General features: G+C 36.4%; 1 protein-coding gene across 6 annotated transcripts in view; it reads left to right on the top strand.

Moving 5' to 3' along the window:
* Znf277 (zinc finger protein 277) overlaps positions 1 to 27,391 on the top strand; it is a 118,819-nt gene that overhangs the window by 48,795 nt on the left and 42,633 nt on the right. For 2 of the 6 annotated variants that reach the window (XM_010643381.3, XM_033756959.1), the window contains exons 3-5: positions 15,546 to 15,743; positions 22,798 to 22,886; positions 23,141 to 23,223. In XM_010643381.3, the coding sequence (XP_010641683.1) occupies positions 15,546 to 15,743; positions 22,798 to 22,886; positions 23,141 to 23,223 (370 nt within the window). Of the gene's footprint in view, positions 1 to 2,207; positions 2,492 to 15,541; positions 15,744 to 22,797; positions 22,887 to 23,140; positions 23,224 to 27,391 lie in introns of all 6 variants that reach the window. The other 4 variants (XM_033756951.1, XM_033756956.1, XM_010643385.2 and 1 more) reach the window with 4 other exon arrangements.

Raw genomic sequence — 27,391 nt, forward strand, 5'->3', positions numbered from 1 at the left:
TTTAGACAAGGTCTTGCTATTTATTCTAAGCTGGCCTTGAACTTACTTTCTAGTCTAGGCTAGTCTTGAACTTACTGTATAGCCTATGCTGGCCTCAAATTTATAATGATCCTCCTGCCTCAGCCTCCCAGGTGCTGGGATTACAGTCATGTGCCACCATGCTTGGTGTGAGGCATTTTTAAAAGTGTAGACTAGGCTCTCTTTTGCGGTTCATTCCACAGGATGAATGCATATTCAACACACTGCCTGATTAGGTAACTGATCTATTTATTGTCACAAACAGATATTCTAAAGTCTTTGAAGGCGTGACACCGCCAGACATCACAGTATGTGGTCCAGTGGATGCTCTATCAATGCAGCGCCCTCACCCTCCCAAGCCCAGCAACCTTACTCTACACCGTGCCACTGTGTGCCACCTTCTTCCGAGTCCTTTAACATGTTGCAGTCTGTATTTTCCACCTTCTGTTTTTCCAGGTCCAGGACACAAATTATTGGCTGGGGGAGGGGAGGATCCAAATAGACGCCTTGATTTTCTTCTTCTTTGTGGTCTTTTTCTCCTGAAAGTTGGTGCCCAGTCCCTGGCTATATCCATGTAATGATTTTGGACCATGGTAGAAAATGCACCAAATAGGATCATATAAATTACTGTGCCTTACAGTTTGTAATAGCTAAAACTTGGAAACAGCCCATCTGCCCATCAGTTGGAGACTGGATAAAGAAGATGTGGGTTTTCTATAAAATGAAATACTACTCAGCCATAAAGAGTGAGAAAGTAAATTCATAGGTAAATGGGTACATTTTGAGGATATACTTGTAAGTGAAATAAATAAGGCACACATATGTAAATACCGAATAGTATCTCTGGTGTGAAAAACTAAAATAGTACTCAAGATCCTAATAGGGCAATTAGCAATTAGGAAGAAAAGGACTAAAGGTGTAGGGACAGTGAGAAGGATAGGGAAGGGGAAATAAGGGAAAGGAAAAAAATATGAGAAAATGTAAAAATGGAATTAAAGTGTTTGAAGCGGGGGAGGGAAGGGGAGGGTGAAGGGAGGGTGGGGACAAGGAAAAAATGAGAACCAAGACCTGGCATGTAAAGGTACAAGATCCCAGTAATGAAATTAAATTTTTAAAAAAAGAAAGAAAAACAATACAACAAAATCCAAAAAAATACTGTGCCTTAGTCAATAAGCCTGTAGGACTTTTAACAAAAGTGTACCTGTAAATATCCTGAATCCAGCATTGTTAAGCTGTCATCAACATTCTTGTGTGTTTTGCTGTTATGTTAGGTAAATATGGAAGTAAAGCATTCCACAGGATCATTATTTTTAAAAAAGCATTCAAGTCCTATTTTCTAAAGAAAGTAAAAGTTAGCTGGCCGTGGTGGTGCACGCCTATAATACCAGCACTCAGGAGGCTGAGGCAGGAGAATCACTGAGAGTTCGTGACTAGCCTGGGCTACATAGTGAGTTCCAGGTCAGTCTCGACTATATAGTGTGACCCTGTCTAAAAAAAAAAAAAAAAGAAAGTGAGTAAAAATTAATTCAGATCTATTTATTAATAAGAGTTTCAGATCTCTGCAGCTGCCAGTGTGGGGCTCGTCTTTACCTTAAAACCAGGAACCAGAGGTTTTTGTTTGTTTGAATATGATTCTCCTAAACCATTTTGTATTCAAAACAATAAAACCCTCCTTTGGGGATAGGTCTTGGTTATTCTACCATCATAGACTGTGTATTAACTTGTACATTCCAGTTTGGTACCTGTTAACTTGCTAGGGTTTCCTGTATTGGTGAAAGTGAAGATGTCTGGAGAGGGAGGACTGTTTCTGTTTTTACGGGACCCTTGTTTCAACACTAGAAACCTGTCCTGTGGCATGCAAAACAAAGCAGATTATTTTTTAAATAAAAAAATAAAAGTGTAGAGTAGGAGCAAACAGGAAATGTCTCAGAGTCTATCTCCCATTGACAGTAAGCATTTGAGAAAATATTTCTGGGGAACTGAGCGTGCTTACAGTGTATGTCTTAGACATTTTAGCAGTAGAAATCTTAGCTAGTTTAAATTTATAAATCAGTCATTTATCCTATTAATAAAGAATTTGTTTTTGTTCATCTACCTTCTAGGTTTCATTTCCCCCTAAAATGTCATAGATTTATAACATTTCAAACAGCTGCTGCTTCTGTATGATTGTTACTTTTCCATTATTGCAGTAGACAAGACCGATTCCTCTGTATGAAGCCGATGAAAGTAAGAAGGTATCATATAAACCAGAAACATAGGTAATCTATAGTCAAGAAATGAAGCCAATAACATGGATGGAAAAAATTTTTGTTCTTTGAAGAGATTCACCACTAGTATGATTTGCTTCTAAGTGCATATTTTCTAAGTATCACTTGAGCTCAAGGAGAATTTTCTAGACAAGATGATCTGCAAATACCTACCTTCATAGCCCATGCTGCCAAATTTGATGGATGGAAACCATTTGGGGGTATAGGTAAGAAAGAAATGTGTTGGCATATCTGGAAAGGTTGGACATGTTAATAGCTTTAATGTTACACTAGTATAGTTTTCACATGTCACCCAACTTTTCCCTGACCAGTCTTTGTTATTGCTTGCCTGCATATAAACCAGACAAGTACAGGAATCACTAGGTACTAAAAGGCGGTTCATGACTGGGGATTTAGCTCAGTGGTTCCACCACCTGCCTTACAAGTTCAAGGTCCTGAGTTCGAACCCTGGTACCAAAAAAAAAAAAAAAACTGATGGTTCAGAGCTTCACAACTAAAACAAAATGACAGCATAAACAGACAAATCTAGTGACCAAAAGATTGTATTTACTTATTCTACGTAGAAAACCATATTGTCTTCTTAAAGCAAATCTTTATTGTAGACAGATAAAATAATCTGGCCCTTTTAGAGGCTGTCTAGAATATATACCCATTGGCTAAGGACTCCTTCGTGTTAGAATAAATTATAGAAAACTAATTATACTGATTTATATTAGTGAATTGCTGTATTTATACATTTTAATAAGCTAACATTTTACATTCAGAAACAATAGTGCAAAGGGTTAACTTTAATGGTAATAATTTCAAGCCTTATAATACCCGTTTAAAAATATAGTTTGACCAGTGTTGTGTCTGTAGGTTCATAGATAGTTATTGCACATTCTGTCTGTCTGCTTCCCTGGCTGTAAGGTGAGACCATTTGAACTCTACTTCAGAATGGTGGTTATTTTAGTACTTATGTAATTGCTTGGAATCCCAGTATGAAACTAGTCACTTACACATCGTAAATAAAAATGGTAGCCCAAATGGTAAAAAAATACATATAAGAAACAAGGTTCATGATTTTTTAAAACTTTTTGAGATTCCCTAAACTGTTTTAAGAATTTATGAAGCCAAAAGACCTTCCTAGAAAATTCCACATATACTTAATGTTGAGTACAGCTTCCCACTGAATGACACCATCCCCAGAGTTTGTGAATTATCTAAGTGACTATAGATCCCCAGATAAGAACATCTGTACCAATTAGATCTTTTCCTGTCTACTATGATAATCATTAGCCATTTGTGGGGGTTTTTTTTTTTTAGTTTTAATTGATTTTATTGGAACATTTTAGGGATACAGTACAGTTACATTCATTGTTGGGATCTTGGACCTCTACAAGAAAGTTCTTGGTTCTCATTTTTTCCCCTTGTCCCTGCCCTCCCTTCACCCCCTCTTCCCCTACCCATCTACAAACACTTTATTTCCATCTCTTCATTATGTCACATTTTTTTCTTTTCCCTTATTACCCTTCCCCAACCCATCCCACCTTCCCTACACCTTTAGCCCCTTTCTTCCCATTTCACAATGTCAGTAATCTTAATGTATTATTGCAGTTTATTCACAGCAGAGAAACTATTCAGTACTTACACATCTGTGACTTATTTATTTCACTTAGGAGTATATCTTCAAGATGTATCCATTTTCCTATGAATGGATCTATTTTCGCATTCTTTATGGCTGAGTAATATTCCATTTTATTAAAAAGCCACATCTTCTTTATCCAGTTTCCAACTAATAGGCAAATGGGCTGTTTCCAAGTTTTAGCTGTTACAAACTGTGCAGCTATAAACATGGGTGCACATACCTCACTGTGATATGATTCTTTTAGTTCTTTTGGAAAGTACCCAGCAGAGGGATAGCTGAGTCAAATGGAACCTCCAGTCCAAGCTCTTTGAGGTATCTCCATATTTATTTCCACAGTGGTTGCACCAGTCTGCACTCCCACCAACAATGGAGAAGGGTTCCTTTCTCCCCACAACCCCACCAACATTTGTTATTGTTTGATTTCTTGATAGCAGCCATTCTTTGTGGGGTGAGGTAGAATCTCAGTATTGTTTTCATCTGCATCTCCAGAAGGACCAGTGATGTGGAACATTTTTTCATATATTTATTTGCTGCTTTTACTTCTTTGTCTGAGAAATAAATGTCTGTTCATTTCGGATGCCCATTTTTGAATCGGGTCTTTATATTTGGGGGTGCTGATTGTTTTGAGTTCTTTATATATTATAGATAATAGTCCTTTGTCTGAGGAGCAGCTGGTAAAAATTTTTTCCCAAATTGTAGGTTGTCTCTTAGTTCTGCTGGTGGTTTCTTTTGCAGTACAGAAGCTTTTTAATAAGATGAGATCCCAGTTGTTGATTCTGCTAGTTCCCGTGCTACTGAGGATTTGTTCATAAAGTCTTTTCCTATGCCAATGTCTGCAAGAGTTCTGCCTAACTTATCTTCCAGCAGCAAGTTTAGTATTTCTGTTTTAATATTTAGATCTTTCATCCACTTGGATTTTAATTTAGTGCATGGTGAAAGATAAGGCTCCAGTTTTAATCTGTGGCAGTTTGAAATCCAGTTTTTCCAACACCATTTATTAAAGAGGCTGTCTTTCCTCCACTGAGGATGGTCAGCTCCTTTGTCAAGGATGAGGTAGGTGAGTACATCTGGAGTTGTTTTTGTGTCTTCCAGTCTGTTCCACTGATCCTCAGGCCTGTTTCTTTGCCAGTGCCATGCTGTTTTTAATCACAGTGGCTTTGTAGTATAGTTTCAAATTGGGAATTGTTACACCCATTGCCATGTGTCTGTTGCCTAGAATGGCTTTTGCTATTCTAGGTCTCTTATGGTTCCAAATGAATTTTTGGATTCTTTTTTCTAGTTCTGTGAAATATAGTGTTGGAATTTCCATTGGCATTGCATTGAATCTGTATAGCAGTTTTGGTAGTATGGCCATTTTCACTATATTGATTCTTCCTACCCAAGAGCAGAGCATATCTTTCCATTTTTTTATATCCTCTTCAATTTCTTTTTTCAGAGTGCTATAGTTTTTAGTGTAGAGGTCTTTTGCTTTTTTTAAATTGATTCCTAGATACTTCATTTTTTTGGATGCTATTGTAAAAGGAATTTTTTCCCTTATTTCTCTTTCAGTGAGTCTGTTATTTCTGTATATGAAGGCTATTAATTTTGGGGTGTTGACCTTGTATCCAGCTACTCTACTGAATCTGTCAATTAAGTCTAGAAGTCTTTTGGTGGAGTTTTTTGGGTCTTCAATGTAAACTATCATAACATCAGCAAATAATGACAGTTTAACTTCTTCCTTTCCTATCTTTATTGCTTTAATTTCTTTCTCTTGTCTAATTTCTGTGGCTAATGTTTCCAGAACTATATCAAAGAGGAGTGGTGATAGTGGGCATCCTTGTCTTGTTCCTGATTTTAACACGAAGGTTTTCAGTTTTTGGCCATTTAATATGATGTTGACTGTTGGTTTTTCATAGATAGCCTTTATTAAGTTGAGATATAGACCATCTATTCCAATTTTTTGCAGGGTTTTTATCATGAATGGGTGTTGAATTTTGTCAAATGCTTTTTCTGCATCTATTGAGAGGATCATATATGGTTTTTGTCCTTGACTTTGTTAATATAATGTATTACATTTATTGACTTACATATGTTGAGCCACATTGCATCCCTGGAATAAATCCGACTTGGTCAGGATGTATGATCTTCTTGATAATCCTCTGTATTCTGTTTGCTAGTATCTTATTAAGGATTTTTGCATCTACATTCGTTAAGGAGATTGGCCTGTAGTTCTCTTTTTTAGTTGCTGCTTTCCCTGGTTTGGGAATGAAAGTGATACTTGCTTCCAGGAATGAATTTGGAAGTATAGCTTCCCTTTCAATTTCATTGAAAAGTTTGAAGAGGAATGGCAGTAGTTCTTCTCTAAATGTCTTGTAAAATTCAGCAGTGAATCCATCAGAGCCTGGGCTTTTCTTTGTTGGTAAATTTTTAATTACATTTTCAATTTCGCTGACTGTAATTGGGGTGTTTAAAATGTTTTTATCTTCTTTGTTCAACTTTGGTAATTCATAAGTATCTTAAAATCTGTCCATTTCTTCTGTGTTTTCCATTTTATTGGAGTACAGTTTCTCAAAATAAGTATTAATGATCCTCTGGATTTCTGTTGGATCTGTTGTGACTTCAGCTTTTTCATTCCTGATTGCATGGATCTGAGCCTTTTCTTTCCTTTTTTTGATAAGATTAGCTAAGGGTTTGTCAATTTTATTTATTCTTTCAAAAAACCAACTCTTTGTTTATTTTTTTGTGTCATTTTCTTAGTTTCCATTGCATTGATTTCTGCTCTAATCTTTATAATTTCCTCTCTTGTTCCAGCTTTGGGTTTTTCTTGCTCTTGTTTTTCTAGGAGTCTAAGATTCATCATTAGGTTGTTTATTTGAGCTCGCTCTGTTTTCCTAGTGTGGGCATTCAATGTTACGAATTTTCCCCGTAGAACTGCTTTCATTGTGTCCCATAGATCCCTGTATGTTGTATTGGCATTTTCCTTTATTTGTAAAAACTGTCTAATTTCTTCTTTAATTTCCTCTGTAATCCATTGATTGTTCGGGAGAGTGTTGTTCAGTTTCCATGTGCTTGTGAAGTTCCTACAGTTTCTTGTGCTGTTGATCTCCAGCTTGATTGCACTATGATCTGATAATATGCAGGGGATGACTTCAGTTATTTTGCATTTATTCAGACCTGTTCTGTGAGCCAGTATGTGGTCTATCTTGGAGAATGATCCATGTGCAGTGGAAAAGAACGTATATTCTGATTTTGTGGGGTGGAATACTCTGTAGACATCTATTTAGTCCATATGTTCCAAAGCTTAGTTCAGTTCTATTATTTCATTGTTGATTTTCTGCCTAGATGATCTGTCAATTTGTGATAGTGGGATATTTAAATCCCCCACTTAAATTGTATTAGTGCTTATTTGGTTTTTCGTGTTACTTAATATTTGTTTTATGTAGTTGGGGGCATTTATATTTGGTGCATATATGTTTATGATTGTCATCTTTTCCTCTTGAATTGTTCCCTTTACAAGGATGTAGTGGCCTTCTTTGTCTCTCTTAATGAGCTTTGGTTTGAAATTTACTTTGTCTGAGAATAAGATTGCTACCCCTGCTTTTTTCTGGGCTCCTGATGCATGGAGAATTGTTTTCCATCCTTTCACTTTTAGTCTATGGACTTCCCTTTGCACTAGGTGTGTTTCTTGTATACAACATATTGTTGGATTTTGCTTCTTAATCCATTCTGCCAATCTATTTCTCTTGATTGGTGAATTGAGGTCATTAACGTTGATGGTTATAATTGATATGTTCTGACTTATTATTGTCATGATATTGTCCTTTTGTTGACTCTTTTTACTTTTGCTCCCCTCTCCTTTTAGTTTCTTGCCTTGCCTATTTGATTTGGTCTGTTGGGCCTCATGGTATTGTGACCTTCGTTGTCCTTTTCTAGGATATTGTTTAGAATTCCTTGTAGTGCTGGTTTGGTGTTTGTGAAGTTTCTCAGGTGTTCTTTGTCGTGGAAGTATCTTATTTCCTGGTCTATTTTGAAAGAAAGTTTTGCAGGATACATCAGTCTAGGTTGGAGGTTGTTTTCTTCTAGGACTTGAAATACCTCACTCCCGGCTCTCCTTGACCTAAGGGTTCGTGTTGAGAAGTCTGCTGTGATTCTAATGGGCTTTCCTTTGCATGTGATTTGTTTCTTTTCTCTTACTGCCTGTAGTATTTTTTTCTTCTGTTGGATTTCTGGGATCTTGATTATTATATGTCTAGGTGTAGATTTTTTTTTGATTGTGGCTAGTTGGAGTTCTATATGCCTCACTTATCTGTATGTCTAATTCTTCCATTCTGTTTGGGAAATTTTCTGTCATTAATTCTGTGAAGAGCTTTTTTAAGTCATTTGTGTTTTCTCCTGCTATTTCATGGATTCCTGTCAGTCTTACGTTATTTTTCTTTGCGTCATCTAGAAGTTGTTGCATCGATTTCTCATGATCCCTTACTGTTTTTGAGCGACCTCTTTTTTCATGGTCACTGACTGCAATCCTATCTTCTATATCTGAAATTCTATCTTCGCACTTTTATTCTGTTGTGTACACTTTCAATAGAGTTTTTAATCTCCTGAATATCTGTTTGAATCTGTTTTAATGGATTCCATTTCTTTCCTCTGTTGGGCATTCATTGTTTCCATTACTTTCTTATGTTGAGTCTTCATGGCTTCTATCATGGTCTTGAGCTCATCTATGTTTTTGTCAGTTTCTGTTCTAGAGTCTCAAATTATGACTTTCATTTTGCTCACCATCTCTGTGGTTAACTGGGAAATTATTTCTGATTTGAATTTTTCTAGAGCCTGATTGATCTGTTTTGTTACCTCCTGTGCTATGGGTCCAGGGTGTCCTGCTGGTTCACGATCAGACTTTTCATCCTCATTTGCCCTACTGTTTGCCATTGGTGAACTGGAATTCTGTCTTTGTGTCTTAAGTGTTTTCTCATTTTTATTTTTGTTGTTGGGTTGTCCTTGATTTAATTTCTGGGTTATCACTTAAATCTTCCTGACATAGTTGCGTTTTAGCTTTTGAGTCTCTAATGACTCATAGACATCCTCATTTTCATAATATTGGAGAAAACAACTCATTAAATCAATCACAATCCTTTATCCCAATTGTTAAATTCAGCAGCCCAATAGGATCAAGCACAGCTTGCAAATTGACCACTTGTGGTAGTCATTAATCTATCACTTTTAAACCATGTGAATTAATCAAAAAGCAGCACAAAATATGTTTGCAATGAATACGCTTTTCAATATAGCATCTTTACCATTTAGGATGGGGGCTTAGACTGAGTTAGGATGAGAGGAGTAGCTAAGTGAAAGAATTGGAGAAGGTTTCAAGTGAAGCCAGAGGACGTAGAATGACCATACTATCTTTACGAAACTACTAACTTCAAAGGGGATCGTCAGAGTGCAGGAATAAGGACAATAATATATCCCCTTAACAGTTACAGGGGCTCACCTTCCCTTGAAGCTAAGGAGCCATGAGTGAGGTAAAATGACAGGAGAAAAGAACATAAAGAAAAAAAGAAAAAAATGATAAAAGAAGAAGTCTGAGTTAGGCTAGGAGCAGGAATAAAAAGGGAGATAAGGGATAATATAGTGGAACAAGAGACTGAGTTGGAGAGAGAGGACAGAAAAAAGAAAGAAATTTTAGGGTGGAATGAGGAAAAGAAAAAGAAAATTTGAAGGCCTCTTTCAGACTATGTCTCTGTTGTCATATTATACCACGTGTACAACCATGTGCAGAACCAAATCCCCTGATCTCAGCTAGCCAATGGCAGGTCCCTGCGACTTAGACTGACCTCAGTCCACAAGGCCTAAAATGAGTTTCCCAACCCACAGGGTTGAACTCCACTCAGTTCTATTACAGGTTTCCCCTGCTCCTTCTTTAAGGATATTCAAAGTTGGGAGCTCAGAAAAATACCCTTCATGACCGCCTATGCCTCTGCAGAGTGGGTTGAAGGACTGGCCCAATCAGGAGGTTTGAGAACGGGTGGGGGGGTGTCAGGTCGTGGGGGTGTTTCAAGGGCACCCTTCCTTACTGGGATCTGGTAGCCCTCAGTCTGGGAGGTCGCGGACCCACTGGGTGGGCCCAAGCAGGCAGCTGGAGAGACCTCCTCCGGGGGCCTGCTTTACTTTATCTGGTGGCCTGTAGTCAGGGAGGTCGTGGACCCCTCAGGATGGGCACGAACAGGCAGCCGGAGAGACCTCCTCCGGGGGCCTACTTTACTGGATCTCCATTTGTGGGTATTTAAATTAAATAACATTGAAATTTTGTTCCTCACTTTCACTGTCCACATTTTAAGTGCTTGGTAGCTACCCATGGCTAATAGCTACCATTATTGGACAGAGCAGTTTTGTAGAACATTTTATTCATCACAGAACGTTCTTTTGGATAGTCAGGTGGTTCTAAAATATTGTATTCAGGAATCTTCTCATGCTGTGTATTTATGTATATGTGGTTTTGTAGAGCTACTAATTTGAAAATCCAGAACATATAACATATGTTATAAGAAAGTCATCCCCTTTTAGGCGCATAAGTATGTTGTTAAAATATAAATATGTAAGTAGGACAGCCAGCTAACGTGAGCTAGGCTTTCAGGACTCTTATAATTATTTGGCTTTCCGGACTTTTATAATTATTTATCTTGTATATCAAATGCAATGTCATGCTCCATAGTGGTAGTTCTAAATCTTTTCCACATTCATTTCACCCTTTCCTCTTTTAGTATATGTGCTGCCGATGAAAGCAGTATTTCACCCTTTTCTGTAGTATGAGTGGAACCCACCTCTTATGCTCAGAAAGCTGAGGTTATCAATGTAAATTCAGTTTTCCTTGTCTCTAGATCAAATATATTGTATTTTGTCTTTTATATCTTACTGTTACAGAAACAACAAAGTAATCAAAAGAATGCAAAAGCTTTTGAATTTCAATAGTATAATCAAGATTTAAAAGTAAGTAGTGGGAGGCCGGGGATTTAGCTCAGTGGTTCTTCTGCCTGCCTCACAAGCACAATGACCTGAGTTCAATCCCTGGTGCCAGAAAAAAAAGAAAAAAAAATAGTGGGCCAGGGATTTAGCTTAGTGGTTCCACCACCTGCCTCACAAGGTCAAGGACCTGAGTTCAATCCCCAGTACCCAAATGAAATTAGGGCCTCTGATTAATTCACAGGAGTTTCTAATCCACATCAGCGCAGAAGATACCCATCTCTGTTCATCCTTGAACGTGCAGCCATCCTCGTTATTGGCACCAGTAGTTGGAACTGGACTTTTATTGAGCTTGTGTGTCTGAGACTCATTTGCTTTAAATTCATTTCTTCATTTCACCCTTATGACAACTCTTTCGGGAGTAATTCTGATTATTTTATGCTGTGAAAATATGCTAAGAGATGCCAACTTGCCCCTGATTGGTCAGCAGGCATTAATGGGATCAGGATTCCTCCAGCCTTGACTTCAGTCACCAGGCTCTTTCCTCTCCCTTTTCCTAAAACTGTGATTTTAAAACACATTAAATGAGCCGGGGATTTAGCTCAGTGGTTCCGCTGCCTGCTTTGCAAGCGCAAGGTCCCAAGTTACCCGGTACCCAAAAATAAATAGATAAAATAAAACACATTCATTGAAATCTCCTTAATACATTCTGAACATCCAGCCCTGTTAACTGCATGTACATTGCTGTACAGCAGGTCTCCAGTGCTTGTTCATCTTGCATAGTTGCAGCTCCACCTACCACACAGCACTTTCACTTTCTCCACAGCCCTGGCACCCACCATTCTGCTTTCTGCTCCAGTTTGTTTGACTGCTTTAGATTCCCACATACAAATAGAGTCATTGGTATTTAGTCTCCTGTCACCAACTTATTTCACAAATTAAAAGACCCTTAAGGTTCATCTATATCATAGCCTTATGTGTATTTTCTTCTTTTGTAAGACTGAATAGTATTCATTGTACTTCATATCATATTTTCTTCATCCATTCTTTTGTTGTTAATACTTTATGGTTATTGTAAGTAATGCTTCTGTGCACATAAGAATGCAAATACCTGTATGAGGTCCTGTGTTACCTTTTTTTCATTAAATAAGTAGAGGTAAGATGGTTGGATCATATGATAGTTCCAGTTTTAGGCTGGATGTGGTGCTGAACACTTGTTTTCCCAGCTCTCTGGGAGGCTGAGGCAGGAGGATTATCAGTTCAAAGTCAGCCTAGAGGACCAGCGATTTGGCTCAGTGGTTTCTGCTGCCTGCATCTCAAGCACAAGGTCCCAACTTTGATCCCCAGTACCAATAAATAAATAAATAAATACATACATACATACATGCATGCATACATACATACATACATACATCAGCCTAGGCAATTCACCAATTTAGTGAGACCTTGTCTCAAAATTTTAAGAGGGGTGAGGGCTGGAGATGTAGCTCAGTAAAAGACCTTGGGTTCAATCTCAAATACTGCAGAAAATATCTAGTTCTATTTTTATATTTTGAGGACCCTCCATACTTCTTTTGAAAGGATAAATACCAGCAAAGGTCAGGGTTCCAATCTCTCACATCCTCATCAACATTTCTTTTTCTTTTTCTAATTGGTCATCTTAGCAAGTATAAGATGATATGTCATTGTGATTTTGATTTCCATTTGCCTAATTAGTGATGTTGAGTACTTCTTCATATACCTGTTGGCCATTCCTGTATCTTCTTTGAAGAAATGTTATTCAAGTCCTTTTACCTAATTTTTAATCTGTTATTTGTTGTTTTGTTATTGAGTTGTCTGAGTATCATATGTATGTTGGATGTTAATCCCTTGTCATTGACACAGCAGCCTGTTGGAGGCTTCCTCCCATGCAGATGGGATTTCAGAGCACTGCACCTTAGTTGCTCTTGTCTTTTATGCTCATAGCAGCAGGAGATGGGAATGTCACACTTCCACAACCACCATACCTACGGCGTTTTCACAACTGCCAAGTGACTCATGTGCACCTTAAACTTTGAGAAGCACTCTCCTACAATAATAATTTGACATTTTGATGATCCTACCTAGAGTCAGTAAAATTGTTACTAATCATCATAGGATCTCCTCAAAAACTCCGCTTCCTTGGGATGTTATTTTTTATAGTTCATTTGAGCAAGTTACTGTTCAAAGTGAGAACTAAAGCAGATGATTTGTTGTTGTTAATTTGTAACACATATGTGCAGTGGATTTGGGGCCAAAGCAGAATTTGCAAGACGCCTTTTTGCTGAACGAAGTTAGATGTGATTTATTTCCTTTTGCCTTTTAGAGCCCAACATCTTTGAAGTAAAGCCTGCTATATATTATATATTTCTGTATCTATTGTCTTTTAGCCATATAGACATAGTATGGTGACAGCTGGAAATGAACAAAGTATTAGACAAATATTAATGAGTTATATCGACTGATCCAACATGTAGAATTTTTGGGAGCATGCTATAGGCCAGAGTAGACAGTCAAGTAAGCTTTGCCACAGGCCTTTTCTGCTAATTTCATGGCCTTTTCTGTGAGTTTAAGGTAACCATACTAGCCTCCTTGATTGTGATATTCACAGTCAACATGTGATCATTCTCGAAAGAGTTGATTCCCAGGTAGCTTTGTAGGAATGCCATCAAGTCTGATCTCTAGACTGCCACTTGATAAAAATTGCATTTCCCCCCCCATCTAAAGTAAGGTCCTAAAATGAACATTTTTCAAAAGATCTGCATTGCTCAAGGCCCACACACACACATGCGCACACACATATACCTACACATCCAGGTGATGAAACTCAGATTTGGAAACCATGGCTACATACTAAAAATATATATTGAGTATTCAAGTCTTTTCCATATAAGCATCCTCTGATGGAATCATGTAATTTTCTGTGTATTCCAGATGCCACTTGTTCTTTGTTCACAGGACAGTATCCTTAAAAATAGAATTTTTAAATTCCTAACAAAATATAACATACCTGTGTTACACTCAATAATATTGTCATCTGATGATTCAGTACAGTTTTATGTCAGTATTAATTACTAGTGAGCCTGCTGTAGCAAGGCCCACATCACTAAAGATCTAGCTATAAATATAATCTGCGCTCCCCTAAATTCCAAAAAGAAATAATTCCCCTAAAGATAGGTACAGGTGCTGCCTGTAACAGGACTTTCGTAGAACTCTTGTTGAAAGTACCTCTGATTTATTTTTTTTCACATCATTGTTTCATAACAAACATTAGTTATCAACTTTGTTCCAGCTACTGTGCATAAGACATATGAAGATAAATAAGGTCTTGACCATTTTTTCCTAGAGTAGCATAGTGGTAGAGATCTGTATATAATGAGTTAATTACAACAGAGATTCTTGCCTATGTTGGGCCTGGAGAGATGAGTGGGTCAAGTCACAAGGGAGTGTGGGAGAGAAGAACCTGGCAAAGATAACAGTACAAAATAGTACAGTGCTTCTCTTGAGACCCCAGGCTCTGCTACCTTTATCTGCCAGCAGTGAGATTCTGAGCAGATCAGTTGAACACATCTAAAACATACTCAGTGCATTCTTCCATTCATAAAGCCAAACTGCTTCTTTCCATGGAATCCTAGGTCATCTGGCGTACCCATTTCTACAGTCCTCCCAGCCAGAAACACCCCCTATTCTCCTCCCCTTTCTTCACGTCCAGTGGCCAATCAGTAAGTAAGAACTGTCAGTTTAATTTCTGTACCTTCTCATCTGTCTCTTCCCCACCCCTCCAACCCCTGCTAATGTTGCTACCTCGAATGAGCCCTCTGACATGAACATCCACAGTAGTCTCCCAGATATTCTGTCCATCGTGAAACTTGCCTCTTTCCAGTCCATTCTCTTTGTAGCTGTTTAAGACACAGAAATGTCTACTTCTAATAGGAAAAAAAATCTAAATTGTTTAATATTATGTATGTGTTAACAGTTTTAATGCTTTACCCAGACTGCTTGGGTTCATATTCTTTCTCCACCACTCAGTAGCTATCTAGCACAGGTCACTTAGCTCTCACCTCTCCTTCATTTATAAAATAGGGATCAAAATGGAATCTCCATTGTTAGGGTTATTGTGAGGGTTGTGTTAATACTGTAAATGTAAAGTGCTCACCATGCCTGGTGCAAAATAACCACACAGTGACGGTGTTAGTCATGGTAGGCATAAAAAGTTCTTTCAGTGTAGGAACCAAATAAATCTCTGTGTATTACAAATCAAAAATAGGAAAGCATTTGCAGATATAACAGAAAGCAGCTTAAAGAATTGGCCTATCTTCTCTTTATGATAACTATCAAAGCTGGGGCTTAGAACCCTAACCCAGCTTGTTGCTGGCTTTTCTCATGCAGGTCCCCCCCACAAAAAAAAAACTGCTGCCATTGGCTAATATCCTCAAAAAACATTGAACAGCTGCCTGGACAAATGGGCTTCCCTCATTCAAGTAAGCGTATGGGGAGTTTAAGCTACTTAGTGATATTTAAGCATTTAAAATTATAATAAAGTATTCCTGTGGACTATGTATTTTTCTTTTTGTGGATATATAGATATCTTCAATATCCTTCTGATGCAAGAGGTAAGAAATCATCATCTAAAGATCTAAAGAGTTGGTTTCAGCTTTCTTTCCCTCTCTCCTAGACAGTGAGGATTGTATCCTAGAGCCGCTCTCCCTGCCAGAAAGTCCAGGTGGCTCCACGACTTCAATAGGTTCTCCATCTGTGCCTTGCATTTTCTGTGAGGAACATTTTCCTGTGGCTGAACAAGACAAACTTCTGAAGCACATGATTATTGAGCATAAGATTGTCATTGCTGATGTTAAGTTGGTTGCTGATTTCCAGAGGTAAGTTTTAATTTTCTTAACAAAGAACTACATTCATTAGTCATTAGAAGAATGACATAAGGAATATATAAAGTAATTCCTATATAAATATGAAAATTTGTATTTTTCACATTTCTTCTTAGACTTTTTAATTTTTATTTCATTTTTTCTTGAGTATGTAAACTGTATTTGAGAATGTCAGATACTAGTGAATACTACAGACGCTATAAACTTGTCACTTTGCAAAGAGCAGATAGTTTCCTTCACAACAGTCCATGAGATTGTTGGCACTGTCCCTCAGACTTATGTTCTTTGCATGTTTTAGTCTACAGGCCTTCTATAATTGAGTGGGTCCTTCCAAAGCACCACTCATGATTTGGTAGTGTTTGGGAGCAGGGATCCTTGGAACCTTTTGCATAGAGAATCTTTTCCAGAGAAATCTCAGTTTTGGTTCTGTGATGAGGATGAAAGCCAGGATTCAGGGTATCATGCAACAAACCAAAGAGATACAAGAGTAGACAGCTGTTGAAGGAAGTTGGTGACTGGGGTACCGAGGAAGAGGATGAGGAAGATGAAAAAGCAGAGAGAAGGTGAACGTATGGAGAGCATGTATGAAAGGGCCTAAGTTCAATCCCCGATACCAAAAAGAAAGAAAGAAAAAAAAACTCTTCCTTTACTCTCATCATATAAACATGAAAAGCACATGAAAATATTCTCAACAGCATTACCATTAGAGCATTAAAATCAAAACTTGAAGGAGATTCTACTCCTTGGAATGAATGGAACATGAAGATAAGTAAAATAAATATCCCCCAGTGATAACTGAAAAATATTAAGATTTTTCTTTCTCTTCTGCACTTAAAATCTAAAGAATGCCTGAATCCGAATTTATATTTTTTTCTTTGTGTTGTGATACTTAAGTAGGTGTATTTGTACTGATAAATCTCTATATTTACCATTAATATTCGTGTAACTTCCACATGTGGGCAGAAAAATCAAATTACTTACTAAGCCTCAGGGCTTAGGAATCAAGCAAATGTGGATCAGTAACTCCCAAAATATAGTTACAATAAAATGGATGCTTTTTAATTTAAAAGATATATATCTGATATACGTGCTTTCAAAGTGTGTAGTTAATATGTATTTTAAATTGGACATAGATCCTACTTGTCAGCTGTCATCCTAATTATACAAAATTTTCCCTTTCAAGTAGTAAAATGGAGATGATGCAAATTGACCAGAACTGTATCTGAGTAACCTGTTGCTTTAAAATGTTTTATTCTATCAAATCTCCTGTAAATAATTACCTCTCACTATTTAATAAAAATGAAAATTCTTCTCCAAAGTAAGTCTTAACTGTGATTGTAGTTAAATCAGAACCTGTCAGTGTTATATGACTTACTCCTCACTTCAGGAGAGGCGAGTTAGTCAGAAATTAGTTGGCTTGAATAAGTCACTCTGATGTGTTTTTCTTTTCAAGTATATGTAATAAAGGTGATAAATAGATAAGAGACCTACTTTGTGCTTTATATAAGAAGTAAGCTATAAATTTTCATATTAAATATGTTTGACATTTGTTGAAGTAAAGTAACAATATAACTTCCTGGGAAAGAGGAAATAAAACAAAAACTAAAGCTAAAAACTTTTCCCTTTGAGCCCATTTAAAAGTTATTATTCTTAGTTATTCAGTAGATGAAATTGCTCCAGAAAATAAATGTTAACGCCTTTCTTCTTGCCCCCTTCCATATTGTGTTCCACTTATTCAGTGATACTCAATAAACGACCATATCTCAAACTTTTATATACTTGTCAGCACATATACCAATTATGGGAGGTGGCTGGACAGGAAAAATATTGCTACAAGGATTTTTTAATACAGTTCTGTGAGTCATGATTTTAACTTCTTTTGAAGAGAAAAAAAGCATTTGCTAATGACTTACTAAGTATTCTTATGGCTTTTTAATAAATTATGAAATACGTTGATAACTCTAATGAGACAACTGACAATGTGAAATAGGAAGAAAAGGGCTAAAAGTGTAGGGAAAGTGGGAAGGGTAGAGGAAAGGGAATAAGGGAAAAGAAAAAATATATAAGAAAATGAAAAAATGGAAATAAAGTGTTTGTAAATGGGGAGGGGAGGAGGGGGTGAAGGGAGGGCAGGGACAAGGGGAAAAAGTGAGAACCAAGACCTCTCATGTAAAGGTACAAGATCCCAATAATGAATGTAACTGTACTGTATACCTAAAATGTACCAATAAACTCAATTTTAAAAAAAGAAGAAAAAGAGTTCATACCACATATATATTACAGTATTTCATAGTGCTTTTGTATATTGAGTAGCTACAACTGTAGCTTTGACTAAATTAGAGATATAGAAAAAAAATGAAGATAAGACATATTAAATGGTCCTTTAACTTTAAAAAGTGTGTTCTAGTGGGTGGGGAAAAAAAATGTCACAAAAAGCATGTATTGAAGATCTGCTATCATTGCACCATCAGGTGAATACAGCGTATCCGAGTGCTTGTGCTGATCATAAGAAAATGTATATATTGACCCCCTGAAATTCTAATTATAAAGTTAAAAAGTACTGTTAAGTGTTTACAGTGTTTTTTTAATTCCAATTTACGTAGGTTAAATGTATGTTACAATTGCATTCTATTTGTATATTATGCCACAAATAAGATATGATGCATAATTTTATATATTTAAGTTAAATGATGAATTATGGCTGGTGACTGTGAGAGATGCTTTTTTTCTTCGATGCTGTTGTCACCCAGACTTTGGTCAGGAAGAAAATAATTGAGGACAGGAGCCAGGGATGCAGCTCAGTGGTGCTGCCTCCTGCCTAGCAAGTACAAGGTCCTGAGTTCATTCCCTGGTACAAAGGGAAAAAAAAAGAAATTCTATGTTTGAAGAGGAAGTGAGAGGTGTAAGGGAAAAGAAAGAAGGGAATGGCATTAATATGAAAAAATGGAAAAAAGTCTTTATAGTTGGGGGGGCAGGGGACTGAGGAAAAAATAAGAACCAAAATAGATTATGTAAAGGTGCAAATTTCCAATGATGAATGTCATTATATTGTGTACCTTAAATGTACCAATAAAATTAATTTAAAAAAATACTTAAAGACAAATTTGTTCCTATTGGACAAATATATTACATGCTTTATTTCTTTGCCTTCAAAAACACCTAACAACAAACATCTCAGATGTATTCCTAAAGATGGTATCTGAAAGCACCATTTGAAATTTATGGCTACTTGTTAATTAAGCAGTTAAAAATAAGTATTAACCAATGTAAAAATTGCCAGACTACAAGCATACAGCAATAGCTTCTCTTCCCTAACTATTTGAAGAAGACAGCTAAGGTTCTATTAGACAAAATTTCCCCTTAATTCTAAGTTCCTTAATGTTAGTAGTTGCTTCCCTGTGCCTATCACCTTGAAGTAAACTCTGGTGCAGATTGTTATGATGTGATCCTTCTGTTCAGAGATCATGAAGAGTACCCAAACATGGAAGTCCTTGGAGCCTCAGACTCATTGACTCTTGGAGTCAGGTTGTTCTGAGTAGAACTTTGCATCTGTTGCCTAGCCAAGTAATTCCAAATCAACAGCCAGAACATCTGATGTCAGCTTTCAGTCCTAAGCAGGAAATTAGGAGCAGTTCACACTGAGGGCTGCCATTACATAGTACTGTATACTTTCAGGAAAGAGAACTTCCTCTCCCTTCAGACTTCTTGTCTGTATTTCTGTTTCTGCCTTGTGAAAAGAACCTTCTAATCTCTAAAGGGAAAAAAAAGTTTCATGCACCCATTCCAACTATAATTGTAGGTTTGGTTTGGTTTGGTTTTTTTCTGCCCTGTCTATCCCTTTCCGTTTCTGCAGTTCTTGTACAGATTAAAACCAAGTTTGGCTTTAGAGCCAGAGATAACCAAGTCCAGGTGCCAGTTCTGACATTCTAATTGTATGGCTTTAGGCAAAGAAGGGCTTGTGAGGGCTAGCTGTTCCTAACTGTGAGCACCTTTCACCATCATAGCCATCTGTGCCATCTGTGCATGCCCTTTGACACTTAATATAGCTAGTTTTGGTGAAATGTTACCTTCTATTTTTTGTTTGAAGGCTTTTGGGTGTTTTGTTTTTGGTTTTGGTTTATTGGGGGGTTGTTTGTTGTTGTTGTTCTTGTTCTTGTTGTTGTTGTTGTTGTTGTTGTTGTATCACCTCTCCTCTCACTATTGTCCAGGCTGGTCTCAAATTCATGGGCTCAACAAATGGAACCTCCCACCTAAGTACATGTCACTATGACCACTCTTTTTTTTTTAAAGGGTGAAATGTTGTTTTGCTCTTAGGCACCATTATTCCCCTGGATATTCCTTACTGCTTTAGTCTTATCTAAATATATTACTGTTTTCTTATAATAATTATCAGTTATTAGGTACCCAGTATTTTGGACACTGCTTTACATGCAGTATCCTATTTAATTGTCAGCAACTCATTTTACAAGTAAATAAGCTTAGTTTCAGAAAGATTCAGTAACTTTAAATTCAAATTCATATACCTGAATGCAAAGTCCCTGCTCTTCTATTAAAACATCAGCTGTAGCTGGGCGTGGTGGCGCACACCTGTAATCCCAGCACTTGGGAGGCTGAGGCAGGAGTATAGCTGTGAGTTCAAGACCAGTGGGCTACATAGTTCCAGGTCAGTCTCAACTACCTAGTGAGACTCTGTCTCAAAAATAACATAAAATAAGATAAAATAAAACATCAGCTGTAAGAGTTTAAGCAGTTTTCATTTAAAAAGCAAAACAGCTTTTAATATAAGATCTGTGCAGATGGAAGTGGTATTGACTCTTCATTTAAAAAATGAGTCGGTGATAATTCTTAGAGCAATTTGGCTACTAGGACACATAATCTTACCTGGTCATCTGCTTTATACTGTTCCACATGGGTTCTTTCCTAACTGAATTTTTTCAGAGTTAGCAGCCTATGTATTCAAGCCTGTTGCCTTTTGACAGACAGTAGACTCAACATAGAACTATTAGTATATAGGTCTGATTGCTGTTGTTCAGAGCATTGTTCAGAGCATGTCACCCTGGATTGGTGGACCTCTCCCTGGTATATCCTAATGGTAAGCATGACAGACCTCCAGAGATAACTCGGCCCTCATGTCTTTGGAAGTCCCCTGTCTTGGCACCTGGTTCTGCCATGTGTGATTTTGATTAGTCGTGAAAATAGATATTTGTATATTTAAATTTGGAAGAACAATCTATATTCTAATCCTGGCATCTCTAATACACATCCTACTGTTTCTTCACTCTGTCCACCACTGTGTAATAGAAGAGATGCTGAATATAGAATAAGAAAAGGTCAGGCAATGGAATTTTTACTCTCTTAAGACTCTTGCCTTTTCTGTCTTCCTTTTTCCTTTCTTGCCCCTGGGGAGAAAAAGCAACTAGTGGGGAGAAAACGAGGGAGTATGTGGAGTACTGCAACATGGAAGGTGCCGAAACTGGCCAAGGCAGTCATGTTTGACCTTTTGTAGACGCGTATTCTCGTTTTGTCTGCTGTGATGGATACAGTGTGCCTCTGCTTCTCAGATGGCTGATGTGGAAGCCATCTCTGAGTTAGCCGTAGAGTAATGATGCATCATCTCTAGTGTCTGAGGCTATGCTGGAGCCTAAGATTGCCATTCTCTGATCTCTTAGGATAAAATCCAGCACCATTCTATAAGGAAACAGGGTTGACAGTACAATAAAGAACTAAAACATGTGATTCTGTTTTTATACATTATTCATTGACATTTTTACTTACACATTCTGTGCTTAGCTCAGTGATACCATCTAGTCACAGTTGTATTTTATGTCAGCTCATGTCATGAGTCTGTCTCCCTCCCTATCTACGTACCTACCTCCATACCTCCCTCTGCCTCTCCCTCTTATGGTTCTCAGTTTCTCAGATCTCTCACCAGCATAGATGTTTTTCCATTACATCAATGCGCTATCTGTACAGCACCATCAAATTTGGAAGTTAATGTTAAGAAAAAGGAAAGTAAGAATAAAGAGGAGACCAAATATTTGGCATTGGAAATTACTTTAGAGAAATTTATAGGAATCTTCAAATATTCTTCTACATCTTTAAAGCATTTATTATGGAGCCACTACACACAAAGCACTGCTAGGTGCTGTCAGGCCACTTTAAAAGTCTAAATTCCTACATTTTTCCATTCATTTCATCTATCTTCTTAAGTCTTATTCACAGAACTTTGGTTCCTTGGTGTAAGTTATTTCTTTATCCACCAGTTACATAGCACAAAAGAGTATCAATGTAGAGTCAGCCTTTCTGTTTCCTCTTTCCACATGAAGAAGACACTCTCTTCTTTCTGCTATTTGATAAATGAGATTGCAATTGCCAATATACACCTTGTTAGAGAAATGAAAAGAACAGCCTGTTTAAGATGACAGGTCATCTTACTTCCTTTTTCATCAGATGTACAGGCCTATGGGGGTTATTATTTGCTTTTAAATGAACTCTTCTCATTAGATAGGAATTGTAAGTTCAGGTATTTTTCCAAAGGCTAAATCTGACTTAGTTCAGGCACAATGTGGACATTAAAAATGTTTTCTTATTGTATAAATATTGAATTTAAACTGATTTCTCATTGCATTAGTCTCATGATCCCTGTTCTTTTGATAAATAAGAACCTCTCAACTTTCTCTTTACTGCAGAATTATAATAACCCTATTTAATTGTTGCATTTTAAATACATACAAACTTAGATGTTATTTCAGAAAGTTTCATTATTACATTAAAATAATTCATTTTAACTTTCCTGTATATTTGTTTATTAAATTTGGGGATAATAAAGTTTAATCATTTTCATGCTTTTAAGAATAATTTCACTTCCTTAAATATTTATTTCTTATCTCTCTAATGCCCCACTGCCTTTGTATTTACAAATTTTCTAGCAGTTTTCAGTCAACATTTCATTTTTTTTACTGTGGGATAATTAAGTGTTCTTAAATAACTAATCATTATAGAGTATGTAGTATTTTCTTATTATCTTGTTTTTAATTATTTTTCTAAGGTACATTTTATATTGGAGGAAAAGGTTCACTGAGCAGCCTGTCACAGATTTTTGCAGTGTGATAAGAATTAATTCCACAGCTCCATTTGGTAAGTACATGTCTCAGGTAACATCTTTTCCCTATTTGAAAGGCATAATCTTGATATCTTAAATTACAGTTGTTTTCCCTTTCATAATAACACATTATTGCATTTATTTTGCCTAACTTGGATAAAACTAAAAGAGAATATATCATAATAGACATAGGCAAAGGTACGTACACAAACACATACACATTTTAAAAAATCCTTCTGAAAAATGATAAATGTTTATTTTCTCATTTATCTTCCTAATCTCTCAACAGAAGAGCAAGAAAATTATTTATTATTATGTGATGTTTTACCAGAAGACAGAATTCTTAGGGAAGAGCTTCAGAAACAGAGACTGGTAAGTATTGTTTTAAAGGGTGATTGGTTGGTTAGAAATACATACAAGTCATTTTTGTTACTGTTATGTTTTTATACTTTTTATTATGGAAGCTCTCAAACATACAGAACAAAGGAGACAAGACATAAAGGTTTTTAAACCAAAAAGTATATACTTGATTGAAAACTAAAGCATTTCATGTTAAAAATGCAGAGTGAATTTTTGGCTTTATTTGCTTCCTGGATTATCTCTAAAATAACAACAGAGCTCTCACGTTTAGTGTAATTTTAACTGCCTGACACATGCTAAGGTTCAGTAGTCGTGGAAAAATGCCTTCAACTAAAATTGAGTTGAATTGATTAACCTTTTTTTCTCCTTTTCACTGCAGTATGCTATGCACTAGCATTTCTTTTATACTCCTTTATGAATTAAGCATGTGGTCTAATCAACATGGTAGCCATTCTCATTTTCAGTCTTTATTTGTAAACCTCAGCATGATTGGTTTTTTTGAAAAGACAGCACACAGAAGATACGAAATTTTTCATTTCCATAAGTTAACATAAATTGATTTTATTATTTATTTTGCTTAAAAGTATTCAACTTCCGCTTGTGATTTGTGTAATTTGAGATTGATTTCCTCTTTCTTTAGCAGTTTCTTGTAAGTCTTCCCTGTATCATTAGACTTGACAACATACATTATGAAAAGAGGTGTGATTTAAATGTTTGTATTGTATCCTCCAGAATCCTGCAACACCATCATCACCTAATTTAATAAATTGAACATTTACTTTATTTTATTTTACTAATATCCAAAAAGCTTATCTTTCCCAATAAGGAGAAGATGATATTGTTGGGTTACATGTAAGAAAAGTTGTTTTTCCAGAACAATAATTCCAGGGAAGTAACAGAACTTCCTGGGTTTTTCTTCTCTCCCTATAACAGTGTCTTATGTAGTCCACAAAGCAGTGAATTTACCGCCATATTTTGAGTTTTGTTTGTTTGCACTAATTTTTTTAATCTAGTACTAAGAATCAAACCCAGTGCCTCTCACATGCTAGGAATGTGCTATGCTAAACTACATTCCTAGCCCTATAATTTTTTTTCCCTGTAATTTTTAATACCCATGAGTTTTCTCTCTTTCATGATCCTAGTATCTCCTGATTTCTTTGTGAGAACTGAAACTGTGCTAGGGCCGGGACATAGCTCAGTGGCGCATTGCCTGCCTAGCAAACATGAGGTCCTGAGTTCGATCCCCTGTACCAAAACATAAAGAAAAAAAGAAAAAAGTAGTCTCTTTCAAAAGACCCACTCGATAGACAAATACAGTGTTAGATGTGAATTTTAATCTGAAATATTCCTTTGGGCCGGGGATTTAGCTCAGTTGTTCCGCCACCTGCCTTGTAAGCACAAGGTCCTGAGTTTGAGCCCCAGTTCCAAAAAAAGAACTGAAACCCTACTACTTTAGCTATAGTTGCTTCTTGATATGCAGAACCTTGACTGTATTTCTCCAGAACGAGTGAGGTCCCTAATGTTATCTACAAAATTTAGACAACTTTGTTTACTTTGACAGTGATAGGTTTGTTGAAAGCAAGCATTACTTCATTATATGAAAATGTAAGTGCAAGGCATAATTCGTATTATGAGTGTACAGTCTAGTTAGAAAAAATAGCCAAGTATATATTCTTAGTAATAGAGATAATAGAATATATTGTAGTGCTTATGAAGATTAAGTGAAACAATGCATGTAATACACTTAGAATACTTCACACATAAAAAGCACTGAGTAAATATTAGCTAATAATATAATAATAATAATACTGTCTAAACAAAGAGTAAGATTTGAGTTATTGGAGAGTGGTAGAGAATGGAGGACAAATGCATATGGACTAAATGCAGTGTATTTGGGCAAGTTGAATAAGGCTAGTCAGGCTGAATCAATTGATGTGTCCTTATTGCCGACCAGGATGACATGCAAACAAGACAATTAATACGGCAGAGTAAATATCCATATAAAACTATCAGTGGTAGGAAAGAGTGGACCAACAAACATGGAGATGCAGGATGAAGCTAAGAATTGCTCAGCTATATGCTGTGCTTTGTTTTAAGTCTTTGCTCCATAGCTACCCTGGGATGTAGCTATTAAATGGCATTGTATTGATAAACTGTGGCATAGAAAGATTGTTGCCCCAGATGACATAGTGAATGAGAAGCAGAACTATTGTTTCAAACCAAATGTGTTTGTTACTGCCTTTTTATGCCATGCCAGTCTACTAGTTATCTATTTAGCCTCCCACATACCTTGTGCTTTTACTCTAGCTCTGAAAATCACTCTGTCCTGGATGCTTAGGGTCTGAGGAGATGCAGGTTAGGATTGGAGTGTGGAAAAGCAGAAGAGGTTTACAATGGCCAGCCAGCAGGAATGATGGTTAGAGTTTCAACAAAAAGTAAAGAAAGAACTTGCCAAGCAACAGGAAAACGTGGTGAATTTGCAGTCAGCCAGTGTTACTGCTGTATGGTATGGAAGAATGAGGTTGGAATGGGTGATCCTGCTTTGGGAGTCAACATGATAACAAGAACTATCTTTTTTATGAAATGCAGTACCTATTTAGTACTAATAGGTATTGCCAGCAAAATGGCTAAGCAGTCAAATGAGACAACATTCACAAAGTGACAGGATACTTTTTTTCTTTAACCATGTTAGTAGGATTTGAAAATAATACTAAATGGTTGCAAGGATGTTAAAAATAAGCCATTTTCCACCTGCTTTTAAGAATGCTGTGTCGTCTCTTAAGAGGTACATTTTTGTTGTGTATTGGAACTTTTGAAAATGTTTAAGCCAGTGGTCTGTATTAGCCCTCTAAAAACTTAACCTAGAAGAAACACATACCCAGAGAGTTACAAAATCATTCGATACACCATGGCTTGAGTGTTTTTCCTGTATGTTGCTATCAGTTATACTTTACCAAATAATTCTTCTTTAATAATCAGAATTTCAGTCCAGCTTCTGGAAAATGTCATTTAAAACAATCAAATTGCTTTTTGGTAATGAACATATAATCTCATCTATATTTGAGTGAATTTAGCACAATATCGGTAGAATCTCAAGTCTATGTGGTCTTACTTTCAGATTAGAGTATTACTGTGATACTTGCTATCTTAAACTGCATTAGTGTTTAGCTGTATCCATATAATTCTTTAATATTCATTCTCTTATTTGAAACTGTAATTAAAGAATTTAGTTCATATAAGTGCATAGGAGTGGTTTTATTTTGATCACTACTATAAATGTCAGCTTGACAAGACATTCGTGACATCTATAAATATTTTACAAAAATTGTAACACATGAAGCAATTTGATCATCTGCAGAGAAAGTATTTTTGATTTTAATCCTATTTCATATATCTTACTTCATCCATAATAAAGCAACAACAAAATAAAATGACATCTTCTACTGAGATTTTTCTTTCTCTTGTGGCTTTTCTTTATTTAAGAGACTTACAAAAACTTATTTTATACCAATCACTTCAAAGTAAAATATCAATTTACAATCATACCTTTCTTTAAAAATTTCTGGCTTGTAACATAACACAGTTTCCAACACTACATCTAGAATAAATGTTCCCTATGTATAAGATGATTCCCTTATTGAATGTCATATCATTATTAACAGTTCAACGGAGATTAAATTATTGAGTTAACTGAGTGATTTTAACCTTCAGGTTAATTAATTAAGGCCTTCATTGGGAAATAATGGTAAACACATACTGACAAATACTGATCTGAATTCTAAAGTCTACCTCTTTGAACGTCTTCCCAAGAATTTAGAAATTTACATGGCATGTTTTTATATACATTGGCTATATGAGTGAAGGCAGTATTATTATCAAGCAAGGGCCAAGATATTAAGGAAACAACCTGCAGACACAGTTATATACTATATTAAATAGGAAGGAAGCAAGTCAGAGTCCTGTTTTCCAACACAAAGCACCATCCTGTTTCCAGTTGTACCAGGATCCTTCCTAAAATTATTTGGTCTTTCTTCCTAAGCAAATATGCTTGCTTGCTTGCTTGCTTGCTTGCTTGTTTGCTTTTGGGGTGTGTGTGTGAAACTTCAGACCTCGCGATTGCCAGGCACGCACAGTGCCACTGAGCCAAGTTTCTGGTCTGAATTTTTTTTTTTTTTTTTTT

This window comes from Fukomys damarensis, unplaced genomic scaffold (assembly GCF_012274545.1).
Source record: "Fukomys damarensis isolate Sample0158 unplaced genomic scaffold, DMR_v1.0_HiC HiC_scaffold_4, whole genome shotgun sequence".
Taxonomy (NCBI): domain Eukaryota; kingdom Metazoa; phylum Chordata; class Mammalia; order Rodentia; family Bathyergidae; genus Fukomys; species Fukomys damarensis.